The sequence below is a fragment of the Pocillopora verrucosa genome, chromosome 14 (assembly GCF_036669915.1).
Source record: "Pocillopora verrucosa isolate sample1 chromosome 14, ASM3666991v2, whole genome shotgun sequence".
Lineage (NCBI taxonomy): Eukaryota > Metazoa > Cnidaria > Anthozoa > Scleractinia > Pocilloporidae > Pocillopora > Pocillopora verrucosa.
The window spans coordinates 6,538,126-6,560,084 of NC_089325.1; the positions used below are offsets into that span (position 1 = coordinate 6,538,126).

The 21,959-nt window shown below is 36.6% G+C and overlaps 1 protein-coding gene across 1 annotated transcript; it reads left to right on the forward strand.

Annotated features, from left to right (window-relative positions):
• The first annotated feature begins 274 nt into the window (after window positions 1-274).
• On the forward strand, window positions 275-21,491 carry LOC131794789 (syntaxin-binding protein 4). Its single transcript, XM_059112342.2, has 22 exons — window positions 275-487; window positions 3,301-3,364; window positions 3,594-3,664; window positions 5,530-5,622; window positions 5,873-5,942; window positions 6,537-6,611; window positions 6,908-7,047; window positions 7,511-7,690; window positions 8,277-8,644; window positions 10,090-10,196; window positions 11,156-11,832; window positions 13,548-13,867; window positions 14,466-14,562; window positions 15,024-15,157; window positions 15,865-16,047; window positions 16,466-16,570; window positions 17,460-17,528; window positions 17,642-17,758; window positions 18,137-18,174; window positions 18,747-18,907; window positions 19,252-19,309; window positions 20,149-21,491. Exons 2-22 carry the CDS (start codon window positions 3,321-3,323, stop codon window positions 20,249-20,251), a joined length of 3,210 nt encoding a protein of 1,069 aa, XP_058968325.2. The 5' UTR covers window positions 275-487; window positions 3,301-3,320; the 3' UTR covers window positions 20,252-21,491.
• Window positions 21,492-21,959: the final 468 nt, after the last annotated feature.

The following is a 21,959-nucleotide window of genomic DNA, read 5'->3' on the forward strand; positions in this document are numbered from 1 at the left end:
TCAGAAGAATGGTTAAACAACTTTTTGACAAAGCTGAACCAGACATTGCTTAAAAAAAATACAAAATCTCGTGCAGTAAAAGATTCTGAAGGTAAGCTTGTATAAAAGGTTCTTTAATTTCGCGTTGGATGCAAAACTAATCGAAGTATTTTATATCCCTGTCCTGAGTACTTACAGTCTGCCCAGAAAGTAATACTAATCGCTACGATTGGATTATTGTGCATGTCCCGTTGCTAAAGAACAACAGAACCGCGTAAGACACGTTTGATGATTGGAATGCAGTGGAGCTTGACACCGCATACATTTGTGTCAGAAAACAGAGTTGTAAGATACACAGATCGTACTCAAGTGATATATTGCAGCGTCTATCGTTGACACCATCGGTCGAAAGGACATTTCTTGAGGAAGTTTACTGTACTAGACAGCATAGGAAGTGCGAAGTGATACAGGGCACTATTTGGTTCGTTGACTGAGGCGAGGTGGACAGGTAAGATCAGTGGTTAAAAATTTTGCGTCAAAATGTAATCGAAATTACTTCGCAAATCAAAGCTTTGTTTTGCTTTGCTGTAGCATCCGATTTTAACTGCTAACATTTTACCGAAACGCACTACTGGCAGTGTTATATTGGAAATCGTTTGTCGGTTTTTCTGGTGGACTGGTTGTTTAACCACAAGCTTTCTGCAATGCTGATGCTACTGACAGCTTCATGGCTTTAACCCGACCTCTGTGTAGAGTCTTGACATAAATAATTTTGTTTACTGATAGGGAAATAGCACAATCATTCGCGACTTTTGAAGTTATTTCCTAGGCGCTAGTAGATATTATATTCTTTTTCACGCTAATGTGCGTTGTGTGTAACACCTTTTGTCACCGGCCGTCCGTTTATTACGAACCTTAGCTTGATATCTCTTTAACTCCTCTACGGAACTTCAGCTGTTTCTTCTGTCGAGTGTCGCCGGCGAAGATTATTTCATAATCCAGACTTCAGTGTTTACTTTCAATAATGTAAAACGTGCTCGTGTATATTTTCTGTTCAGAAACACGATCGAATTGTGGACATATTCATGCGCTACTTCGCGTTTGCAATTCGAAAACATCTGAAATTGAATAGATAATTGATCGTACCATCATAAACTGGAACCAAATTACAAAAACAGAGAAATTGGTGAGCTAAGATCTCTGTACTACTTTTTAGAAGGACTCAAGGTTTGAATTTTGATCGCCAACACATTTAGGAATGGAAATCTGTTGATGGAATGGTGATGTATTGTGAAATAGTACATTGTTTACTTTACTGCCGTGACAGGCTATCGCTCCTTCCATTCCCATCAGCCGGTAATACCCAAGAGCAATCTTAAGTGAAATGTTTATATGCGTAATATCAACTCTGAATTTTGATGGAGTAATCTGTGGCACTATATTTTCTTCTGCCTTTGAATTTTGGCAATAATTTTCGCGACAAATCGAAGCGGGTTCGTTGATAAACTCTGTTAATCGTAGAGGCGCTGTGTGAGTTGTTTTACAACGTCGTATTTTTTCTGCGGTTTTTATGTATATTCTTTCCATATTCTTGTCTTTTCCAGAACAAAATGGGAGGTTTATGTGTTTTACAAAACGCTCTGAAAAGAGCTAGCATTTTACCACTAGCTATAATTGAAAAATCAATTTTGAGACAGCCGATAGCGGTATGCAAATGTGGAAATTCAATGTGTTTTGATAGCTATCGTAAGCTCTCACTCTCGATGCCTAAGCATGTTGAAAACAACTTTCATTTTTCTTTCAGTCGTTGTCCTTGAGCATATACCCGTTGTGTATTAACGTTTTATGGTAATTTTAATTGTTAATTATTTATATTTTGCACCCCTTTTATGAGTGTTAATTCAATTTTTAAGTTCTGTTAGTTTTAATCACCTTTTAGTTACCCAGAAACTTTTCTTTTTTCCGACCAGTAAAACCCGGCCAGGTCGTTTCATGCACTCTTTTTATAATGTGTGTTGTAAGAAGTGTGTTGTAAGAAAAGTGTTGCCCATTAATTTGTCTGTTGTCAGTGATAGGATTGCGTACTGCAAGAACATTTCTGGCATGACATGTAAATTTAAATGATAATACCTCTTTTGCCAATTCAGAGTTACAGTTATAATCAACAGAATAATCTTTTTAGTGCTAATTTAAATGTTTGGGTTACAGTATTTTGTCATCCAATACCTGTGAGCTCTCTATTCGAGCAGTCCTCTCGTAGTTTCCATTCCCCTGCATGTCTGAGGAAAATTTTGACGAGGTAAACAAATCCTGCCATTTTGCAATGCAGATGTATGTTTCGAGTTTTCTTGACCTTTCTATTTGCAGTAGGTTCTTTTGTGAGGTTAGCTGAGATGTATAATAATTAAACATTAATGACATGATTACAAACTACAGCTAAGTGTAGCTCAGATCTATAGTGTAATTTATACTTAAAGAGCATTTTCTGTTCCTTTCCAAAAAAAGTAGAGTAGTCTTCCTATACTTCCAGTGGTTGTCAGCAGTTCAGTCGATATAATGTTAATTGAAAGCCCAAGAATATGTTCTTGTGAAATGCTTTTACAGACTGTAGTTATGTCTTTTAAGAGCAGTTTCAGGTGTTACAGTCAAACCTCAATTATCAGAATTTCCAGATTATTCAGACTTTTTCTATGGTCCCAATTTTGTCAAGAATATTTATTAGTCATGATCAAGATCCATAACTATATTATTTTAAAACTACAACATTGAAAAGCAAAGGTGTTTGTTTCACTTTCAAAAAGCAATAGGAAGCACTCGCATGCGTCATAACTAATGAGTTCAAAATAATTTGTTATGGATGGATAGACAGAACAATGTTGACAGCTATTCAGATTATGCAGCTTCGAAGATGGATGGAACTCTCAATTCTCATGCAATGTTCTTTTTTAAGACAAACTGACTTTCTTCATCATTTTAGGCCAATGTAAAAACATTTTTCATTCATTTTAGTTGTTAATACACATGTGTAGAGGTATTCACAATGGACAGTGAAGATGTAGACCATATTTTTTTAAAAGCAATTTGTAAATGTTTTGTTTCATGATTAAATTTTGCTTTCTTAATTCAATCAGTTTGTGTTTCTCATTAATATTCACATTCTCCATTATCAAGACTATTTTGTCTAGTCTCAAGGAGTCTGCATAATGGAGGTTCGACTGTAGTTAAGACCATAGGCACTATCATCTCTATTTTCTTGAAGTATTCATGTACATATTAAGATCCCAAAATGTTGAAATTTAACATAGCTAATTTTTTCTGCAGAATGTAATGAGAGAGTAAACATGGGAAGTCTCACAATGGTGGCAGCTGATCCAGGATCTCCAAGGTCTGTCACTATCTGTTAATAATCAAATGAACAAATTGCACAATTCTTAATTTTGTAAAGATGAGATATTATGGCTAGGACCATGAGATGGGTGGCTGTTCCTGTGGAGGAACACAACAAAGCTATGTACTTCTGCAAGAAGAGGAGTCTGGTTACATGTTTGGAAATTTAGAGGCTTTGAATGCTGACATGAAATTTATATATTCGTTTTTTTCCCTACTCTGTTCAGATCCCGAATTGATGTTAGAGATAGAGATGACACAGAGGTGATAAATATTAAAAACTGTCTTAGTGGACTAGGTAACATTCTTCTTGATTACTATTTTAATTTAACTTTGAATTCAACTGTAACTGATCAATTAAGTGTTTTATTGGGTCATAGAACATGCAAATGATGTATTTTCTTAATTGTTTTGAATTATTTGTTAAGGTGGGAAGGGGGGTGGCAGCTGTTAGGAAAGGGACTTTGGAAAGGAATGGTTTGAGAGGAGGTTGGAGGGGCTGTATGACATTTTGGAAAATTTCCTATGTTTTTAAGAGAGAGTGAAAATTTGTCTTGTTACAATCATTCTTGATCTTTAGTATAGCCTGAACTTCAATCATTTTTTGATGAAAAATGTATTGGGTCCTATTCCATATAGGAAGAGCCAACGAAACACGTAGAAGATGTGTTTGGAGGTGTAGTTAAAAGATATATTATAAGTTATTGGTTTTTAATTATTCTTAGGCATGAATTTGATATGTGATTTTTGGATAGTAGGGAGGTGTTACAGGGGGCTTTTGGAAGGAGTGGGTTAGGTTTGGAAAGTGTCAAAACAACTTTTACTAGGATTTCAGAAAACATAATATTTGTTTAACAGTTTTGTGAAGAGACTTTGAAAAAAAGGATTTATCTTGTTGTTCCTTATTTTGTCAAATATTGCAGAAATGATCTATGATCACTCTTGTGAGGAAAGAGTTGTGGTCTCTCTCCGCTCTTAAAATCTCCTAGCTATTCAATAGCTAGGAGGTTTTAAAAGAGGAGAGACAACACAAGCAATCTAACTTAACCTTTACACCCCGACATCAGTATGCATATTCTCCATATTATGGTACATACATTTCCTAAGGTGCAGAGAAGGAGAATTTATTCAGCAATCTAGAGCCTCAGTCTCTAGTTTGTGATCATTTCCTTGATTTTCTAAGGTGCAGAGAATGAGAATTTATTCAGCAATCTAGAGCCTCAGTCTCTAGTTTGTGATCATTTCCTTGATTTTCTAAGGTGCAGAGAATGAGAATTTATTCAGCAATCTAGAGCCTCAGTCTCTAGTTTGTGATCATTTCCTTGATTTTCTAAGGTGCAGAGAAGGAGAATTTATTCAGCAATCTAGAGCCTCAGTCTCTAGTTTGCGATCATTTCCTTTATTTTCTAAGGTGCAGAGAATGAGAATTTATTCAGCAATCTAGAGCCTCAGTCTCTAGTTTGTGATCATTTCCTTGATTTTCTAAGGTGCAGAGAATGAGAATTTATTCAGCAATCGAGAGCCTCAGTCTCTAGTTTGTGATCATTTCCTTGATTTTCTAAGGTGCAGAGAATGAGAATTTATTCAGCAATCTAGAGCCTCAGTCTCTAGTTTGTGATCATTTCCTTTATTTTCTAAGGTGCAGAGAATGAGAATTTATTCAGCAATCTAGAGCCTCAGTCTCTAGTTTGTGATCATTTCCTTGATTTTCTAAGGTGCAGAGAAGGAGAATTTATTTAGCAATCTAGAGCCTCAGTCTCTAGTTTGTGATCATTTCCTTGATTTTCTAAGGTGCAGAGAATGAGAATTTATTCAGCAATCTAGAGCCTCAGTCTCTAGTTTGTGATCATTTCCTTGATTTTCTAAGGTGCAGAGAATGAGAATTTATTCAGCAATCGAGAGCCTCAGTCTCTAGTTTGTGATCATTTCCTTTATTTTTTAAGGTGCAGAGAATGAGAATTTATTCAGTAATCTAGAGCCTCAGTCTCTAGTTTGCGATCATTTCCTTTATTTTTGTGACCTTGATGCCTGATTCAGTGGTGGTGCTTTGAGGAGAAATTAGATGCTCATCACTCTTAGGGGTCAAATGGATAAGAATCTTTTGTAATATACGGTTTTAAATTATAATTAGTATAATAACTTGTTTTTTATTTTTGTTGCAAGGTATAAAAATTGCTGGTGGGAGATCAGCCCTTGGAGCTGACTTTGGAATCTTTGTCAAGAAAGTTTTAAGTAGAGGTGCAGCTGATCTTGATGGTGAGAATAAGACTGTGATGCACAACATCATAGAAGCCTGACACTGAAAGGGCTTGAAAATTTTCTTCTTTAATGTGTGCTTACGAAAATGTCAGCTTGGTGACTACGTGGAGAATTTAGTGTTGTGAATGTTCATGTGGGAAGTTTTAGCTCAAATTTGACCTTGCAGGTTTTGTCTTTGTAACCAGTCTGTAGTATCCCTTGTCCCTAAGATCTTTGACAGAATGTTTTTATTTTTTGTCTTTATCAGGACGGTTAAGAGAAGGAGACCAACTCTTAGAAGTCAATGGGTGCAGCCTGCTTGGAGTATCAAATGACAAGTAAATTGCTAATTGATAAATAATTGTACAAAATTGTATAAGTGCCTGAGTGGAGCGCAATTTGGGCTAAAAATCATATGTGTAATTTATAATCAAAAATATTATTTCAAATCATAATTGCACAATCATAAGTTCAATTACCACTTTATTACATCTATTCTGCAATCACAAAAGTCAGTCACTCAAATAAAAAAGTTTTTAGTCTAAAAATTTTTTGTGATTTAGTACTGAGCTAGTTTGTAAAAAGTTGGAACAGTTTTCTTTCTTTTTCCTACAATTTGATTGGTTTCTTTAAAGAAACCTTGAAATCTGATTGGTTGTTGTGTTTTAATAAAGCTTTCTCATTTGGGAAAAAAAAAAGGTGTGACTAAGGGCAAAAAATGGTGTGATTCTTGAATAAATTGCACTGATGAGAGCCAATCAGATTGCAAGGATCATCAGTAATTTCAAAATTGATGTAATAGATAGATAAACAGTGTTGATGGTTTTGTTATCATTTGTCTCTGACAGTGTTGTTACAAATCAGTGCCTAATGGGGCAACAACTCAATTGGCAATGAATCTATTAATTTTTTTTCTTTTTTTTGTTATTTAGGGCAATGTCACTCCTGCGCAGTGCTGCACAGTCTAACAATGCAAAATTGCTCATTAGCAGAGATGTCCGGGCTAGGTAAAATGAGATTTCAGATTAATTATATTATAATAATTTATAATCACAGATGATGATTGCATTTATTTAGTCATCAAAGTTCCGCTCAGTTTCGCTTCTTCAAGAGAGAGTCACCTAGAAGTTATTATGAAGTTATTTGTATCATAATAGATGGCATTGATATGAAATCTCTGCAGTCTTCAGTGATCATTTTATTATCAGTAGAGGTAGTCCCTTTTTTACCTCTGCGGTGAGATATTTACAAAAGGCCTGTTTTTCACGTCACTTAATTAAGATATTAACACTGTGTCCTCCAGGCAAGAGTTTGCAAACTTGATGACAGCGTTAAATGGTGGATCCATGATATCAGATCTCACCAATGGTTCAACAGCACCTGGATTAACAAGGAGCGGCAGTTTTGGTAGTTCACGAGCCTCGACTCCCTCACCAACTATGGGTAAGTAAAGCCGGCAAAAAATGCTGCAAAATGTTCTGAGTAGCAAGACAACACCTTCATGTTGTGATTTGATTTTGTCTTGTCTGATATTGTGATTCATTATTTTCTTTTTTTCGTATGGTTTTGAATTTGGTATCAAACAATGCTTTTGTGTTAGAAAACTTATTTAGATGACAGAACTGAAGTCTTTGCTTTTGGAACACCCTTTTATGATATATCCAAAAATGTTGTCGATTAGTAAATATAGTAGCACTCTTAGTAATTTTACTGCAACCTAATTTTTACATAACTTCAAGGAGAGGCAGCTCTTATCCTCTAAAACTTGAAATTGGTTTGTGCATCCCTTAAAGCAGAGGGAAATTACATGTTACTTATTACATTAATTTTATAAAAGCAGCTCAGGTTTTAGTTCACCACCATTCAAAGCCTGGTTATTAGTAACTTAACTTTTCTTTTTTCAAAGGGAAACGTTCATGGGTTATGACTGCTGGGCGGATGTCACCTCTCATGGGTGGGAGACATGGCAGTCCTGTCTTGTCACCCACCAACTCACTGGATAGACCTTCAGCTAGTCTGCAGAGAATGTATTCCATGGACCTACCAACACTTTCAGTGGGTCCTACTGTGGTTCAACACACCCCTGGTAAGTCTGTGCCTCTGCTCTTTATCTTGGAAAATATGGTCACACTTTTTGAGAATTCTCAATTAACTAAGTTAAACAATCCTTCCTGAAGGCAACTGACTAACTTCAAGGTGAAAATTCACAATCTTTCTTTTTTCTTTTATGTTCCCTACTTCTGGATTTTTGCTGGCTTGTCACTGATTTGTGAAAAGATTTTTTTCAGTTTCTCCACAATGTGAGATAGGGTCAAGGGGGTAGGGAAAAGGGGCCCTAGGAGAGGTGGGGTCAGGAAATTAGTGGGCTAGAACTTTCAGGGAGGGGTTGGATAATACCAGCTTGCATGTCATGTAACTGGGACAGTTAGAAAACAACAGAAAAGAGGTAAAAAAATTGATAAAAGGGTTTAAAATGTGAAATTCAAGGCACATGTGAGACAATTAAAGCCCCTTTTAATTACAGCCATTATATTCCTTACCTGGAGACACCAAGGGATTGACTCAAAAGCACAATTTAAAGAACATTATTTTATCTTTTATGTAGATAATCTTTCTGGCAGGAAATCTTTTATCTGTTAGTAAAAGTAAAACGTGCTTTGTTGTATTCACAGGGGCTCAGGAACCTCCCTCTTACAACTCCAGTCTCCAAAAGCTGTCCACACCAGCAAGCAGAACACAGTACACCCGTCACCTAAATGGCAATGCCCATTCTCCTGACGAACCACCTGAGTTCAATGGAAGTGGACATCTAACTGTAGAACAGCAAAGTGTTTCATCAGAGTTCACTAATGATTCTGGTCTGCCTACTGATAGACATTCTAATAGTTCTTCTCCAACATTTGACCATCCTGGTGAACTGCAGACCATTCAGATTCAGTACTCGAACGGACTTGGGCTGTGTATTATCGGCGGAACAAACAGACCTGAGGGGCCACATATTTTTATTGATGATATTATTGAAGGAGGAGATGCCCACAAGGTACAGTTGAATGGGAGACTTTTTACTCTTTCTGTTTGATGTTCATCTTGTATTTATGTCTAACAATTTTTCTTGTTCCTATTCTGATAGTGATGATATTAGTACAAATTGTACAAAAAATATCCTTCTGTTCTGGTTCTCAATGTCTCCAGAGTTATCTTAAAAAGGAAATGCAATATTACCCTTTTGTTGGAGAAGAGAAATTATATTAGCCTTTTAATCAATAGTCAATACCTTTCACCCCCCTCCTCCCCCTCCCCTCCAAAAAAAACAAAGCAAAACAAAAAATGATATCCTGTGTATTTATTTGTTCATTAAAAGTATTTGGTGGAAATTTAAAACCAAATCTTGTCACCAAGTTGTGCATTCAATTTTCAAACATCATCTTTGTTTTCAGTTAAAATCTTTGTTGGCTTGTATGATTAAAGTTTCTTGTTTCCTATAATGCATTTATGTTAGAGAACATTGTTAAACTTTGATCTCTTCAAACAAAAATCAAATTTTTCTTTCTCTTTCTGTGATAAACAAATATTTTCTTTCTCTATTATGAGATGGATATTGTGTTCCCATTGCAGTTTTTCCGTCTTCATATTTGTCAGGCATCCATGAGTGTTACCTGTATTAGTTTTTACCTTTAATTTCATATTGAGCAAGTTTGCAAGAAGCCTCATCATAATTGAATGTTTCCGGGAAATTCTGCCCCCATTTTACAGTTTTCATTAGAGATCTAATTTTTTTTCCTCTTTTATTAATTCAAAGTCCAGTTGCAACTTGAAATTATGAATTGTCCTAAATTAACATATTTTTGTTCTGAAAACAAGAACTTTTTAAAGAACATGAGAAATGATAGATATTTGGACAACTTTTATTCTTGAGAATAAAATATAGGCTTTAAATATTGAACAGCTGTCATCTGACTCATTGAAACACAAGGATGCATATTTTTTGGTTTTAAAAATTGGCAAATTGTATAGTTTTTGTCTTTACAGTCAATTTAAAAGCTTTGGTTTTTTGGAACCTTTTGGTTAAATCTTTGAGCAGGCTCTCTGCTGGAGCTTGTCTTTGGAACAGCTGGAAGTTAAAAGTTGGCTTTAGTTGCAATGACCATTATTTATTTTGTGAAGAAACAATTCAAATTTATCATTTGAAGCTCTTTAAAGCACCAAATGGATTGTTTAATCACCCCATTGTGAAAAGACCAGCTCTTGAACTCAAAATTACAAGATTCTTTGTCTTAATTGCATGTGTAGATGATTTGCATTTTTCGGGTTTTGAATTTCATTTGAAATTTATCCATTCTGGATTCTTCTGGCCACCTGTAGTAGGTACCTGTTTTAGGGTATAAACATACATTGATGTCCAACTAAATTCAAAATGCAAGGCTTTAGAGCAATACCACATTTTTTCCACATTCAAAGCAAATGCATTTTTATTTTCCCTTACAGGATAGAAGACTGAAAAGAGGTGATAGGCTCATCTGTATAAATGGAGAAACTCTTGTTGGAATTACCCATGAGCAAGCAAAATCTCTTTTGACAAGACTCAAACTGAGGTATTAATTTTCACCAAATTTTGTTTGTCTAATTCATGACTTAATGTGTCTTGTGTTTTTCTTTTTTTTTTTTTTTTGGTGCTCTGACAGATTAAAGTATCTTTGTCAAACAGCTCAGAAGTGTAATCTAAGATAACAGTGTTTGGCTTCCTGAGGGAATATTTTTCGCACTTTCACAGTCAAACATGTTTTATAATTTTATTATTTTGTGCTGGACCAGCTCTTTTCATTGTCATAAATTTAAAAGTATATTAACCCTTTAACTCCCACAAGTGACCAAGACAGAATTTCTCCTTACTATATCTTTACAATATCAAGCAGACAAGTGATGAGAATAAAGAAAAATATAAATTAAGGGAATATAAGTTGATCCAATACCAAATTCTCCAAACAAACATCACAAGAACTGTATGGTAGACAGTAAGGAGAATTAATAATTAGATCTTTGGAGTTAGTTAAAGGGTTAAGATTGTTATAAAGTGAAAGGTTATGATGCCAGCTATATAAATATTTACAACGGAAAAGGAAAAAAAAAATTATATTATTGGAATGTTATTGGAAATGAGCTATTGGTAGGGAAATATTTTGACACTTAATAATTTTTCCCAGAAAGTATGCAAAAGACAATTCACTGAAACAATAATTTATAAATATATATAATTATGTATAACTGTGTTTTCCTTTGTTGATAGTGACACATTAACTTGAGTATTAAATTTTGTAGTATTAGACATCATAGTCTACTGAAAACCATGGTTTAAATTTGTACATTTTTTCACACCAGCAATGAGTGATAAAAGGTTTATCAAAGCTTATGGACAAAGTGCAAAATAGATAATAAATTAGGCTTGAAATTTCAATGAATGTTTTGACTGAATCATATTGCAGAAAAGACAACTGGTCTTTGTATTGCAATATAAGAGAAGGCTGTCAGTAAAATGTTTACTATTTATAAACAGAGGACAAGACACAGAAGTAACATTTATTCGAGGTGGTCATAGACCAGGAAGTCAGACACCTAACGGCTCAGCAAGTCCAGCACACAACAGTCCCAGAGGGAACTCTGAAAATGGATTTCCATCAGCACAAAATTTTCATCTGAACCTCAGTGGGTTAGACAACTCAAGCTCTCCACCTTCATCAAGCAGATCATCCAGAGCAAGTGAACCTGATTTAAGTAACACAGATGTTTTTATGAAAGAACTGTTGGTAGAGGGTTTAAACCAATCAGCAAGGAGTGATAGTAGGGAAAGTAGCTTAAGTGTCGAAACTTTCCAAGGAAGTCCGCAATCGCAGGTATCACCTCCTGCATTATCAGATTCCCAACCAGCTGTTATGCAACCAACTTCGCATCCAATACAGCCTGTGGGAGGTGTTAGGAACCATTCAGTGATGCCTAATTCTCACCCACAGCTAGCTAATGGTTTTTACCCAGCACCAAGTGCAGTCCCACAGCGATTGTTTGGTAGTTTTCAGCCAGCTATGTCATCTACACCAACAACAGTTGATAATGTACCTAATGGATTTCCTGGGAATGTGCAGCAAGCTCCATGGAATTCTTCTCCTCCCTATGCAAATGGAGTTCTTGGGAGCCAACCCCAGCTTAATCAAACATCTATTCCAGTTTCTGGAAATGGTAAGTTTTTGTTAATAATTTTAATATTTGCCATCACATCCTGTAAATGCATCCAGTTTTTAATACTCACCCTTTAAAACCAATGAAAATATCACAATGTTTATTTAACATAAAGAAAAGAATTAGTTAATGCAGAGGATATGCTCAATACATTTTATCATAGCACTCAAACTCACAAATTATGTGTATGAAATTTGTATCATTCATTCAGAAAATGCACTTTGATCTAGAACAGTCTTGTCTCTATGTTTATTTTATTCACAAATTTTGTTTGCCTATCTTACTAAACTTCAACATCTAACTTTTCTTTTTGTCAGTAATGTTTGTTTTAGTTTTTTTGGCAGTGAAAAACATAAATAACCATTATGCTTTTTTGAGATATAATTTTTTAGATAGAAGTGTCAAAGGTGTAACTGTTTTGTCAAAGTGAGTGATTTGATTCAAAACGATGATTATAAAATCATATAAATTATTTATTAGGGACTCATTTTTAAGTGATACAATTTTCTTGAATAACAAAATTAGTGTGAAGACTAATTTCAGTATTTGTGATATTATTGGCCAGTTGCTTTATTCAATATTTTTGATGAATATTTCTCTGAGGATGCGAGAAATTACAAATTTTTCTTCTGGTGCTAAATAGCCCAAGCCTGTAAATTTTATTTTGGCCAAACTCGTCTTTATTCTTATCATGTCTGTTGGAATTGTGGATTCTTTGCTGCAACCTTGAGATGGAAATTTATATTTAATCACAAGGTATCGGTATTTAAACTAATCAAACAATATACAAGCGTAGTTATAAGTTTTTTTTCGTCAGAGAAACCTTTTAGGCGAGTTTTCTCAGCATTTAAACTTCATTATAGGTTGTGAGTGAAACTTCAGTGTCATTAGCGTAAGAAATTGGCAATTATCATTGATATAACCATGGTGTCATATTCATTACCTCAAGTGTTACAAGCCATGAATATTCACATTAATCAATTTTAAAGAAAATGTTTCAACAGGTAAATACAATGAAATAATAAATTGTATAGAAAGTAAATATGAAAGCTTTAGCCAGTACATTTCATGTCATCCACGTTTCTTACATGGTTTTTTTTTTCATTTCGTGTACATTCAACCCGGCCATTGTGTCGTCTGCCATGATTTTCACAAAATAAAATTCACAACTTTGCTCATTGTGACATACATTTGAATTCGAGTATTGGTGCCTATAAACAACTTTTTATTTATTTCATTTAAAGTGGCTTACAGGTTTAGTGTAAAGCAAGTTTGACTAATGCACTCAATGATGCGAGAGGCGAAAATTCCAAGGTGTTTTTTGTTCGGAGTAGAATTTATAGATTGGTTTAGTTTGGTACAGAGCTCTGCTAATCGCTAGAGGGTCTTATTGAGCTGATGGCTCTTGCTACCAACGGGCTAAATTTTAGCCATTTCACGACCGTTGCGATTAAAAGAAACAGTTATTACGGCTCACTTTTTTACGACTAACAGTTGAAAATTTGTTAATTTTTACGCCTAACGGCTATCAGTTTGCCCCATTGAGACCCTCCTGCAAGTTAGTGTTTCACAACGGTAGCTTCGTCCCCAGGGCGCTGTTTCCTCGGAGGCAAAAGCGTCTGGAAACGAGTTTGACACCAGGGATAGTTAGTGTAGAAACATTTTATTGAATAGGCAAAACTTCCTGTAACTTATACTGTGTTCTTTACTAACAGGAGCAGGGCCTACCGCTGTCATACAACCTCAACAACTACCACTTAGTTCACTCCACATCAGCCCCGTACAGACAGCATTTGAACCCTCGTCAGTCCCTTTCTACTTACAACAAGATCTGGAAGCCCTCCAGCGAGTTGCACAACAGTACGCTTCACCTCCTTCAGGTCAGCAGTCCAGTCCAAGGCCTGTGAATGAACAGCAGTCGCTCCTGACCACAACAGCTGCGGCTGGGAGCATAAGGGCCAGGCGACATGGGCGCGGCAGCCGGCGACTGTCACTGGACCCTCATACCAAGTTAAGGGTGGAAAAATTGGAAGTGGTAAGTTCACACCCTGCGGTGTAAAATTTACATCGTTGTTGCCTTTTATTTATTAAGTATAACTGTATTAATAAATTGCCTCAGAGAAATAGATTCCCTATTTCCTTCTATCCAAACCCTTACACCTTACGGTAAAATCTTTCGGTAATGACGTAATAGCTTTTATAGAAGTTAAAAAAAAAAATTAAAAAAAAAACAGAGTTTAACTCATGTCTTTTTGTTTACAAGCTAAATGTGAAAACAAACGGTTTGAATGTTAACAGCTTTCCAGGATTTCGAAATCTTTCATGTAAAATATTACAATTTTATTGATTGAAAAATATACGATCAAAAACTATGCATAATTTTTACCTTCCTTTCTTTCATGTTTTCCTTTGAAGAGAGATCGTAATGAAGGTACAACGTTTCTTAAAATACGGATAAAGTTTTTTTCCGGTTTCTTATATCCTTCTTGAGTCAGCTGAATAAACATGCTTTGTTAAAGTCGATTCATCTGTTTGTTTAAAAATTGGTGGATTTAAAATACTCCAAAGTTTGCATGATAAATGTATCTGCTGTTATTATGATATTTATGTTTCTTTTTTACTTTTGAATTTAGGCTTTGAGGTATTTAGGATTCTCTCCAACTGAAGACCAACAGCGTGAATTGAGGCAAAGATTACCGGCAGATCAACACGGCTTTGTGTCCTATGGAGGTGAGATTCGAGAAAGGGAAATTTGCATTGGTTAAAGCAGCTTTGTGTAAACTATTTGCGAGTCTACATATATTGAGGCAACGAAGGATATATTCGTTAACTTTTTCATCGAAGTTTTTTAGTAAAATTTATCAAGCGTAATGAAAGGTAAACGTTTCGGGTAAATTTCATTTGGTAGTTTTCCCTTGCTCTTCTGGATGTGAATAGTTGTCTTTTTGTTTGGAGTGTCCTTGTTTGAAAACCAGCTGATTTTTATGTACGTGAAAACTTTCCGGCAAAGAAAGATTTTAGGTGTACAGTAGTTTTTCATATGATCAAGAAACGCTTTCACAGTTTGTCATAACTTGATAAGATTAAAGCACCAGTGATGCTCCATTTCACCTCATTTCCCCTCCAGTCCCACCGTCTCTATTTTGCTGCTAGCTTCAGTCAAATGTATTATTATTTATGTACCATTTCAGATTTCGTGAACGCAGCCAGACAGGTGTTGGCCTTTCAGTTAAATGATCATTCTCTGAGTACTTCAGCAGTGCAATTCGCAGTACAAGATGTTAATGCAGCAACTGCAACGACCGAAATGGAATCATACGAAAAGGTTTTTAGGAAATAATTTCACATTTTGAGAATTTTTTTATCAATTTTCGACGACAGGTCTGTAGTTCTTACTCGATCTCATAATTTTTGGCAGTCTCTGAAGAACTGATATTTTCGCTTTGCTTCCTTAATTTTAAAGGAACTGTAACCCATTTGGCCTCATATTTGATGTGACTGTTTTACCTAAAGGGGATTTACGTCCCATAATTGATTGAAATTTGGTAGAATTTTGAAATCGAAAGAAACAACATGACAATTCAGACTTTATAAAAGGCTGCGCCAGGTCTCTTTACAAGGAAACTCAAATAATTACAGGAGCATGAACTGTAGAAAAGATAAATTTATATTTTTGTTGTTGCCTCGTGCGGTTTAATTTCTTTCAATCACGAAAGCTATTCTTCGAGAGTTTAGGGGGGTCTTGCTAAACTGAAACGGTGACTTTTTTACTCACGTTTTCCTACGTTTGAGAGCAGCTAGGTTTGCTTACCTTGAGTTCTCAATATCTCTTTGTGATATTTGTCCTTATTTTGATTGGCCGTTGGGATTTGGTTTTCTCTTTACGACGGTCCCTTCCAAACCAGGAATGCATGACACTGAAAGCAAGCCTTCTCCGAATTCTTCTCGTGGAATCGCCGCTTTTGTAAAAGTGATTGTAGCCTTTTTAGACACCTCACAATGTTTAATGTTCGCTAATTCGTCTTTCCGCAGATGCAGCAACGATCACAGCTTGCTTCATTAGAAGCAAAGGCGAAGCAGAATGCTGAAGATGCTCAGCGGATACGACGAGAAAGAGACGAAGCGTTACGTGAGGTGCAACATCTAAAGAAATTATTAAAGAAGAAGGAGGAAGATTGTCTGACGGCTGAGGAGGAACTCATGAAAGCACGAAGGGTAAGAATGAATTACTTCATGTAAGAAATTTTACCAGCGTGCGACAAAGAAATATTCCGAGTCCCCAATTGGGATTTGAACTCCAGTTCCAATTTTTTTGCGGTGGAATCGAGCGGCAGAGGTTTCGTGGGCCAAACGATACAGCACCAAACCTTCCTAGGATCACCAGTGTCTAACACATCGTGCTTCGAGATAGAACATGATTTTCAAGCTAAATTCTGAATTTTGAATTCTGCACTCGATTTAAGAGATGTATACAATTAAGTCTATGGCCTAATTGCAAGTTATATTTTGAGTTAAGGATCACATGACAAAGGTTGTAGGCTTTGTCGTAGAGTTCTATTCGTCATGTTTCACTTGTACTGAATGTTGCAAGCCATGGTCCGGAAAGTTATGACACAGTGTTTTCTTGAAACAGGATGCGCAAGGTCTGTTAGAAGAAAGTAGATCGCTCGAGAAGAAAGTTTATCTGGCATCTGAAGCCCAAAAAGCCGCTAAGGATGTAGAACAAGACTATGCGGAGGTAAGGGTTGTAATAGCTTCATAATTGTTTCACCCTCATCCCCTCCTCCCTGCCCTCCTTCTCTTTTCCCCCCCCCCCCCTTAGGGCGAAGATTAAGCAGTAAATTTGTCATCTGACTTTTCAACGATTCGAATAGCTTCTTTCATCCATGAGTTAGCGTGCTGAGTAAAAGGTCATTCATAGCGTTTCGGCACGAGTGTTTCTTCGCCTGCGGGAAAGTATGAGGCGTGGAGCGATGCGAACTTGCGAGAGGTCTTCAGGGGGTCAGGCACTCATTATTAGTGCCAGGCTCCCAGCAAACCTCTCCCGGCAAAACTTTCCCTGATTCGTTTCCCGGGGCCGTAGCCAGACTTCAAAACAAGACCAGGCAAGTTTCGAGCGCCGAAGGTGCGAGCCGCTAGGGGAGTCTGGGGGCATGCCCCCCCAGTAATTTTTGAAATCTAGAGGATTAGAAATGCTCTTTTAACCAATACAATTTTTTCTAGGGATTATTTTCTCAATTAAACGTTTCTTCAAAAAAAAAAAAAAAAAAAAGCCAAAATCAAGACGAGGCAATTGCCTCGTCTTGCCTCATGCTAGCTACGACCCTATTTCCAATCTTCCCACAGGTGGAGAAGTGCACGTCCCGGAACTCTAATAATGAGGGGGCCTGTATTCAGGCTAGCTTAGTGCTGTTTTCAAGTAACGCCGACTTAGGATGCCGTACGCTAACAAATCACTTCAGATCCCTAAAATAGTGACCAATAATCAGATCATGTGCCTGTGACTGTTAGTTGATCCGCGCTTCCTGATTGGATTATTTTGTGCTCTCTGTTACGGTTTTGAATAGTCACGATCTTTTTATTGCAGGTAAGATGGATTTAAAACTAAAATGTTCCTTTCCTTACAGGTAGTAAGACTTCTAGAGAAAGAACTGGATACATACAAAGCGAAACAGGCGGAACCAAAACCTGATGCGGTGAGCAAGCCCATATGCAAATAGGTTGCTCGATTTTCATAACTTGTACACTCGGATTTGAGTTCATATTGTCAGAGGGTGTTTATCACAAGACGATTTTTTTTGTATTGTAGAAAGAACTCCAAGAGTTACAGAAGAGACTGGTTGTTCTCGGCTGCCAACTTCGGAAAGCCGAAGTTGGTAAACGAACTTACGAAGTAGCCACGGATAAGCTGATTCACTTTGCTGAGGTACAAAGGGGTGTTTTTTGTTTTTTTGTTTGGTTCTTTTTTTTTTTTTTTTCCAACAAGTGTGTTGTTAATGAAAAAATTAAGGGAACTTAACTGTCTTCTTTTTTGCGTTCATGGAGGAGTTGGTAATTGCCTTTCGTTCCGACTTCATAACGTTTCCTAGTGGTAGTTATAGCCTCAAGGTTTGGCATGAAAAATAACTTTATGGTCGATTGATTGACTGGTTGATCGATTTTTTGTTTCAACGATGGAAAGATTCATTGATCGAACGATTGATCGCGATCAATCGATCGGTTGATTCGTGTTTAATTGATTGATTGATTGATTCGTTTCGATGGCTCACTGACACTTTGTGTTTCTGGTATTTGTTTGTTTCAGTTGGTCCATGAAACTCTGTCAGAGGGAGGCTCAGGAGCGTAAGTTATTATTAGCGAAGCATTCATGATACAAAAATTGCCTTAGAACGAGCAATGCTTCGGGCTCAAACCTATTTAACTGCGAAGGGATAAAGTGTTTGGCCCGAGACATCTGAAAACATTGCACGCTTTAAGGCTCTTTTTATTCGTTTCAAACCGATATTTTTCTAATCTGCTAGTATGTAAGAGCAGCGCACGGAAATATCTCTGCTTGTCCTTCTAATTTGCGTGTTTTATTGAATTTAGCTTGGGAGTAGGCCTTCATTACTTGCGCTGCCGAACGTGCGTTTCTATACCCCTGGAAAAATTTGCGACGAGTCACTGGAGTCAGGAAGAGGTTTGATGGGGGTCTGATACTAGACCTCTTGTACGCCTCTAGCCAACACGCGCTGCTCAAGGCGTTATATTTTCTAAGAAACATTCGTGCGAAAGCGCTAATAAGCTGGTTATATCGAATTGTTTCAATCTTCAAGTGTGATCATCTGGTTAGCCTATAAAAGGACTTCTGTCTGTTTCTGTGAACGGCGCAACTGACTTGACACTGAATGTGACCCCGCGTATCTTATTTCCAGGCTCCAACAGCGTGGTAAAGGCGAGTCAGTTCGTCGTGACGGCGGAGCCAATCCTAAACCGCCATCTTACATGTCCCGTCATTCCAAGTACACGCCGGCTTCCCTGGCAAAAGAAGCTCGCGAAACTGTTAAGTCAGTCAAATCACTTATAGAGGAAGAACGTAAGTTTACCCTTTCTGCCTTGTCAGCTTATTTTTAATCCGCATTATTTGCCATTGCTTTTCTCTTTAAACAATCCCCTTTGGGTTGAGATTTGTTTGGTTTAAGGAAAGAAAAGGTGACTTTGTTAAGGTTTGGCAAGATAGCAAACAGAATTCATCACCGAACGAATGCTTGCATTTTTAAAGTTGTTTTACTGAGTCATAAAATTTCTGGAGTGTTATAATTTTAAGGCCCAATTTTGACCTATACACACCATCATACCACAAACCGCTCCCATTTCAGCTGAGGATTAGTTCCAAGTTATTCTGAGGGTTGAATTTGCTTTTTTTATCTATTTTTACAGCCCTTCCGTTTGGATGGGAGGAGGCCTTCACAACAGATGGTGTCAGATATTATATCAAGTAAGTAGTTATGAAACAGACAGTAGCTTTTCTTCAACCTCAGCCTCAACCAACAGCATTTAACGGTTTTGCTGTAATTCCTTTTTTGGACTAGACTGTGTGTGGTTTATAACCAAGCCTTGTAGGAATTTCAAGATTTAATGCCCATAGATAACCTTCAGTGATAGAAAACAAGCTTTTCCGCTGGCAAGCGGACGGAGATAATAAAAAACTTTTCAGTGCCATTAATCGATAGATCGGTACAAAATTATATCTAAACCCTGTCATGTCAATATCTTTGGTAATGTCCAGTGAGGGTCTGATTCGCACAGGCGACATAATAGTTTAAAAGCGATTTCATCCCCCGCGTCCATGTTTTACGTTAGCTGCCTAGACAAGAAAGTCAAAGCGTAATGTCAAAACAAAAGCAATGTTGCTACTTTACGAAAATGTTAGTTATTATTTGCAACCCACACAACTACCATCCGATCGATTGTAGCGTTAGCTCTTCGTCCGACAATTCGTTCTGACGAAGGGCTAACGCTCGAAACGTCAGCTTTGAACTGTTAACGGTGGCCAATTTACGTTATCAATTCAGTTGATAATACCAAATTACCCTGTTATACTCTCCCAACGACACAGCACCACAGCTTCTTTAGAAACTTATCCCCTTTACCTTCCGATCGAGGCAGGTTATTAGATTTTATTAGCGAGGTAAGCTTAAAAAAATGGAAATAAATAACTAAAAGACTGAGAAGATTGGAATAGATCTTAAGATACATAAAACTTTGGTGTTTTTTGGGTTTTTTTTTTTCAGGGCAGTCACTGACTCTCTGTCTTAATTTCCTTTTGTCTTATAGTCACGTGACACAGCAAACGTCTTGGCTCCATCCTGTCAGTCAAGTTCAACATTTGCCGCCTATTGCAGAAAACGAAGACAACGTCAGAGAATCGCAAACGTGACGTCAGTGCACCGCACACGCGTCACGTGATCCCCATCCAAGAGCTTGTGACAGTAGTGGTGTAAACTTCAGAAGAGCGTTATTAATTGTAAGGCAAATGTAAACCAAAGAATCGATAACAGCCGATCATGGCCATTGTGAAGAAACACGTGAAAACAAGATGTGAGGTCGGCGCCGAGCCAAGGAAATCATCTGCTTTGTTTAGTCATACGTATAAATAATCGCGTAGGTGGCTGTAGCGTTCACAAAATCTTTCTAAAATTTGGAAAAGCTTTAGTCTGTAAAGAAAGTTGAACATAAAAGTAGTTTATTATCCGTGGCTAATTTATACTGTTGAAATGTTGAATGCTGCTGTTGAAGCTGAACTAACACATTTCCTATATGAGAGAGAAATTTAATCTATATTGCAAACGGAAAAAGGAAAAAATGATAAGATTTTATCATCCATACGATGCACAGAAAAAATGAATTGAAACGATTACAAGCAAACTGAAATGTATGACTGTTTTTTTTTTTTTTTTTATTTTTTATCAAGCTTACAGGAGCATTTTGCCTTATATTGATTGTTTTGCTTATTTATTATACCTCCCTCTTTCTGTTTTTGGTGTAGATATTGCAAAAACTTGTTTGTTTGAGAATGGTGTTTTACAATCTTTTCACTCCCAATATCTCTCATGGATTTTCCTTACTCTCTGTTTTTCTTTTCTTTTCCATACGTTCTAGTTGTGTGAATTTCTAGTAAAATAAAGTAGTATCTTCTAGCTGATATTTCTCTTTAGTCTCATTGCTCTTCTCTCATTGCTTGAAAATGAATCATTGCCTTAGGAGAACTAAGTTATTTGTCACCCTTGTCAGTGAAAGGGTTTTTAACAAACTAGAACAGTGTGGTTCTTTCTAGCCTGGCTTTTAAATAAGGATATTTCTGTATGGGAGTATTAATTATGTAAATAGTAGTCTAAAATATGATTGCCTTAAATCTGACAAAATCTATCAACTAATCTTATTATGGAATTGTTAATCGTCATTAAATATTATAGGTTTGATATGGGAAGTTTTTCCATTTTTCCTCCATCTTGTTCAACCGGTATATTTTTATAAAATGAGTGCAGTGGCCTCAGAGAGTATTTCTGACTGCTAAAGCATGGTAGTTGGAACACATCATGTGATCACATCTTTGGCATCTATATAGTGTGATAGAGACCAGTACATTTGGTCATCAATAAAATATAGTATAACTTTTACACTGTCTTTTCATTCTTAGTGGGGTAGGGGGTTAGAAATGCGAACAAGAGGAGTCAGAAAGGCTTTCCTTTCCTTTTTTGTCCTTCTTCTGTATCTTGCCTACTAGTTTGTTACAGGACACTTCATTTTGCACAGTTTATTCTAAAAATTGGCCAATGAGGGGCAAATGGGCCCCTTTCAGAATATTAGGGGGGGCCTATTTCAAGAGATAGGGTTCAAGAAAGGGGTTCCCTTAAAGGTAATTGAACTTATTGGTACAGAAAAGAAAGGCAGTCGAGACAGTAAGAGGCCCTAAGAGTTATAAGTAGGTGTATAGAGTTGCTGTCAAATCAGTGTTGTTGTCAGTGATGTTTTTGAATACTCTATTTCCAAAAAAAAAAAATGGTACTTATCCTTGGGTCTATTTTTTATTTTTATTTTTTGCCCCATTTGACCCAGAAGCACAAATTTTAAGCAGCATTTTTTTT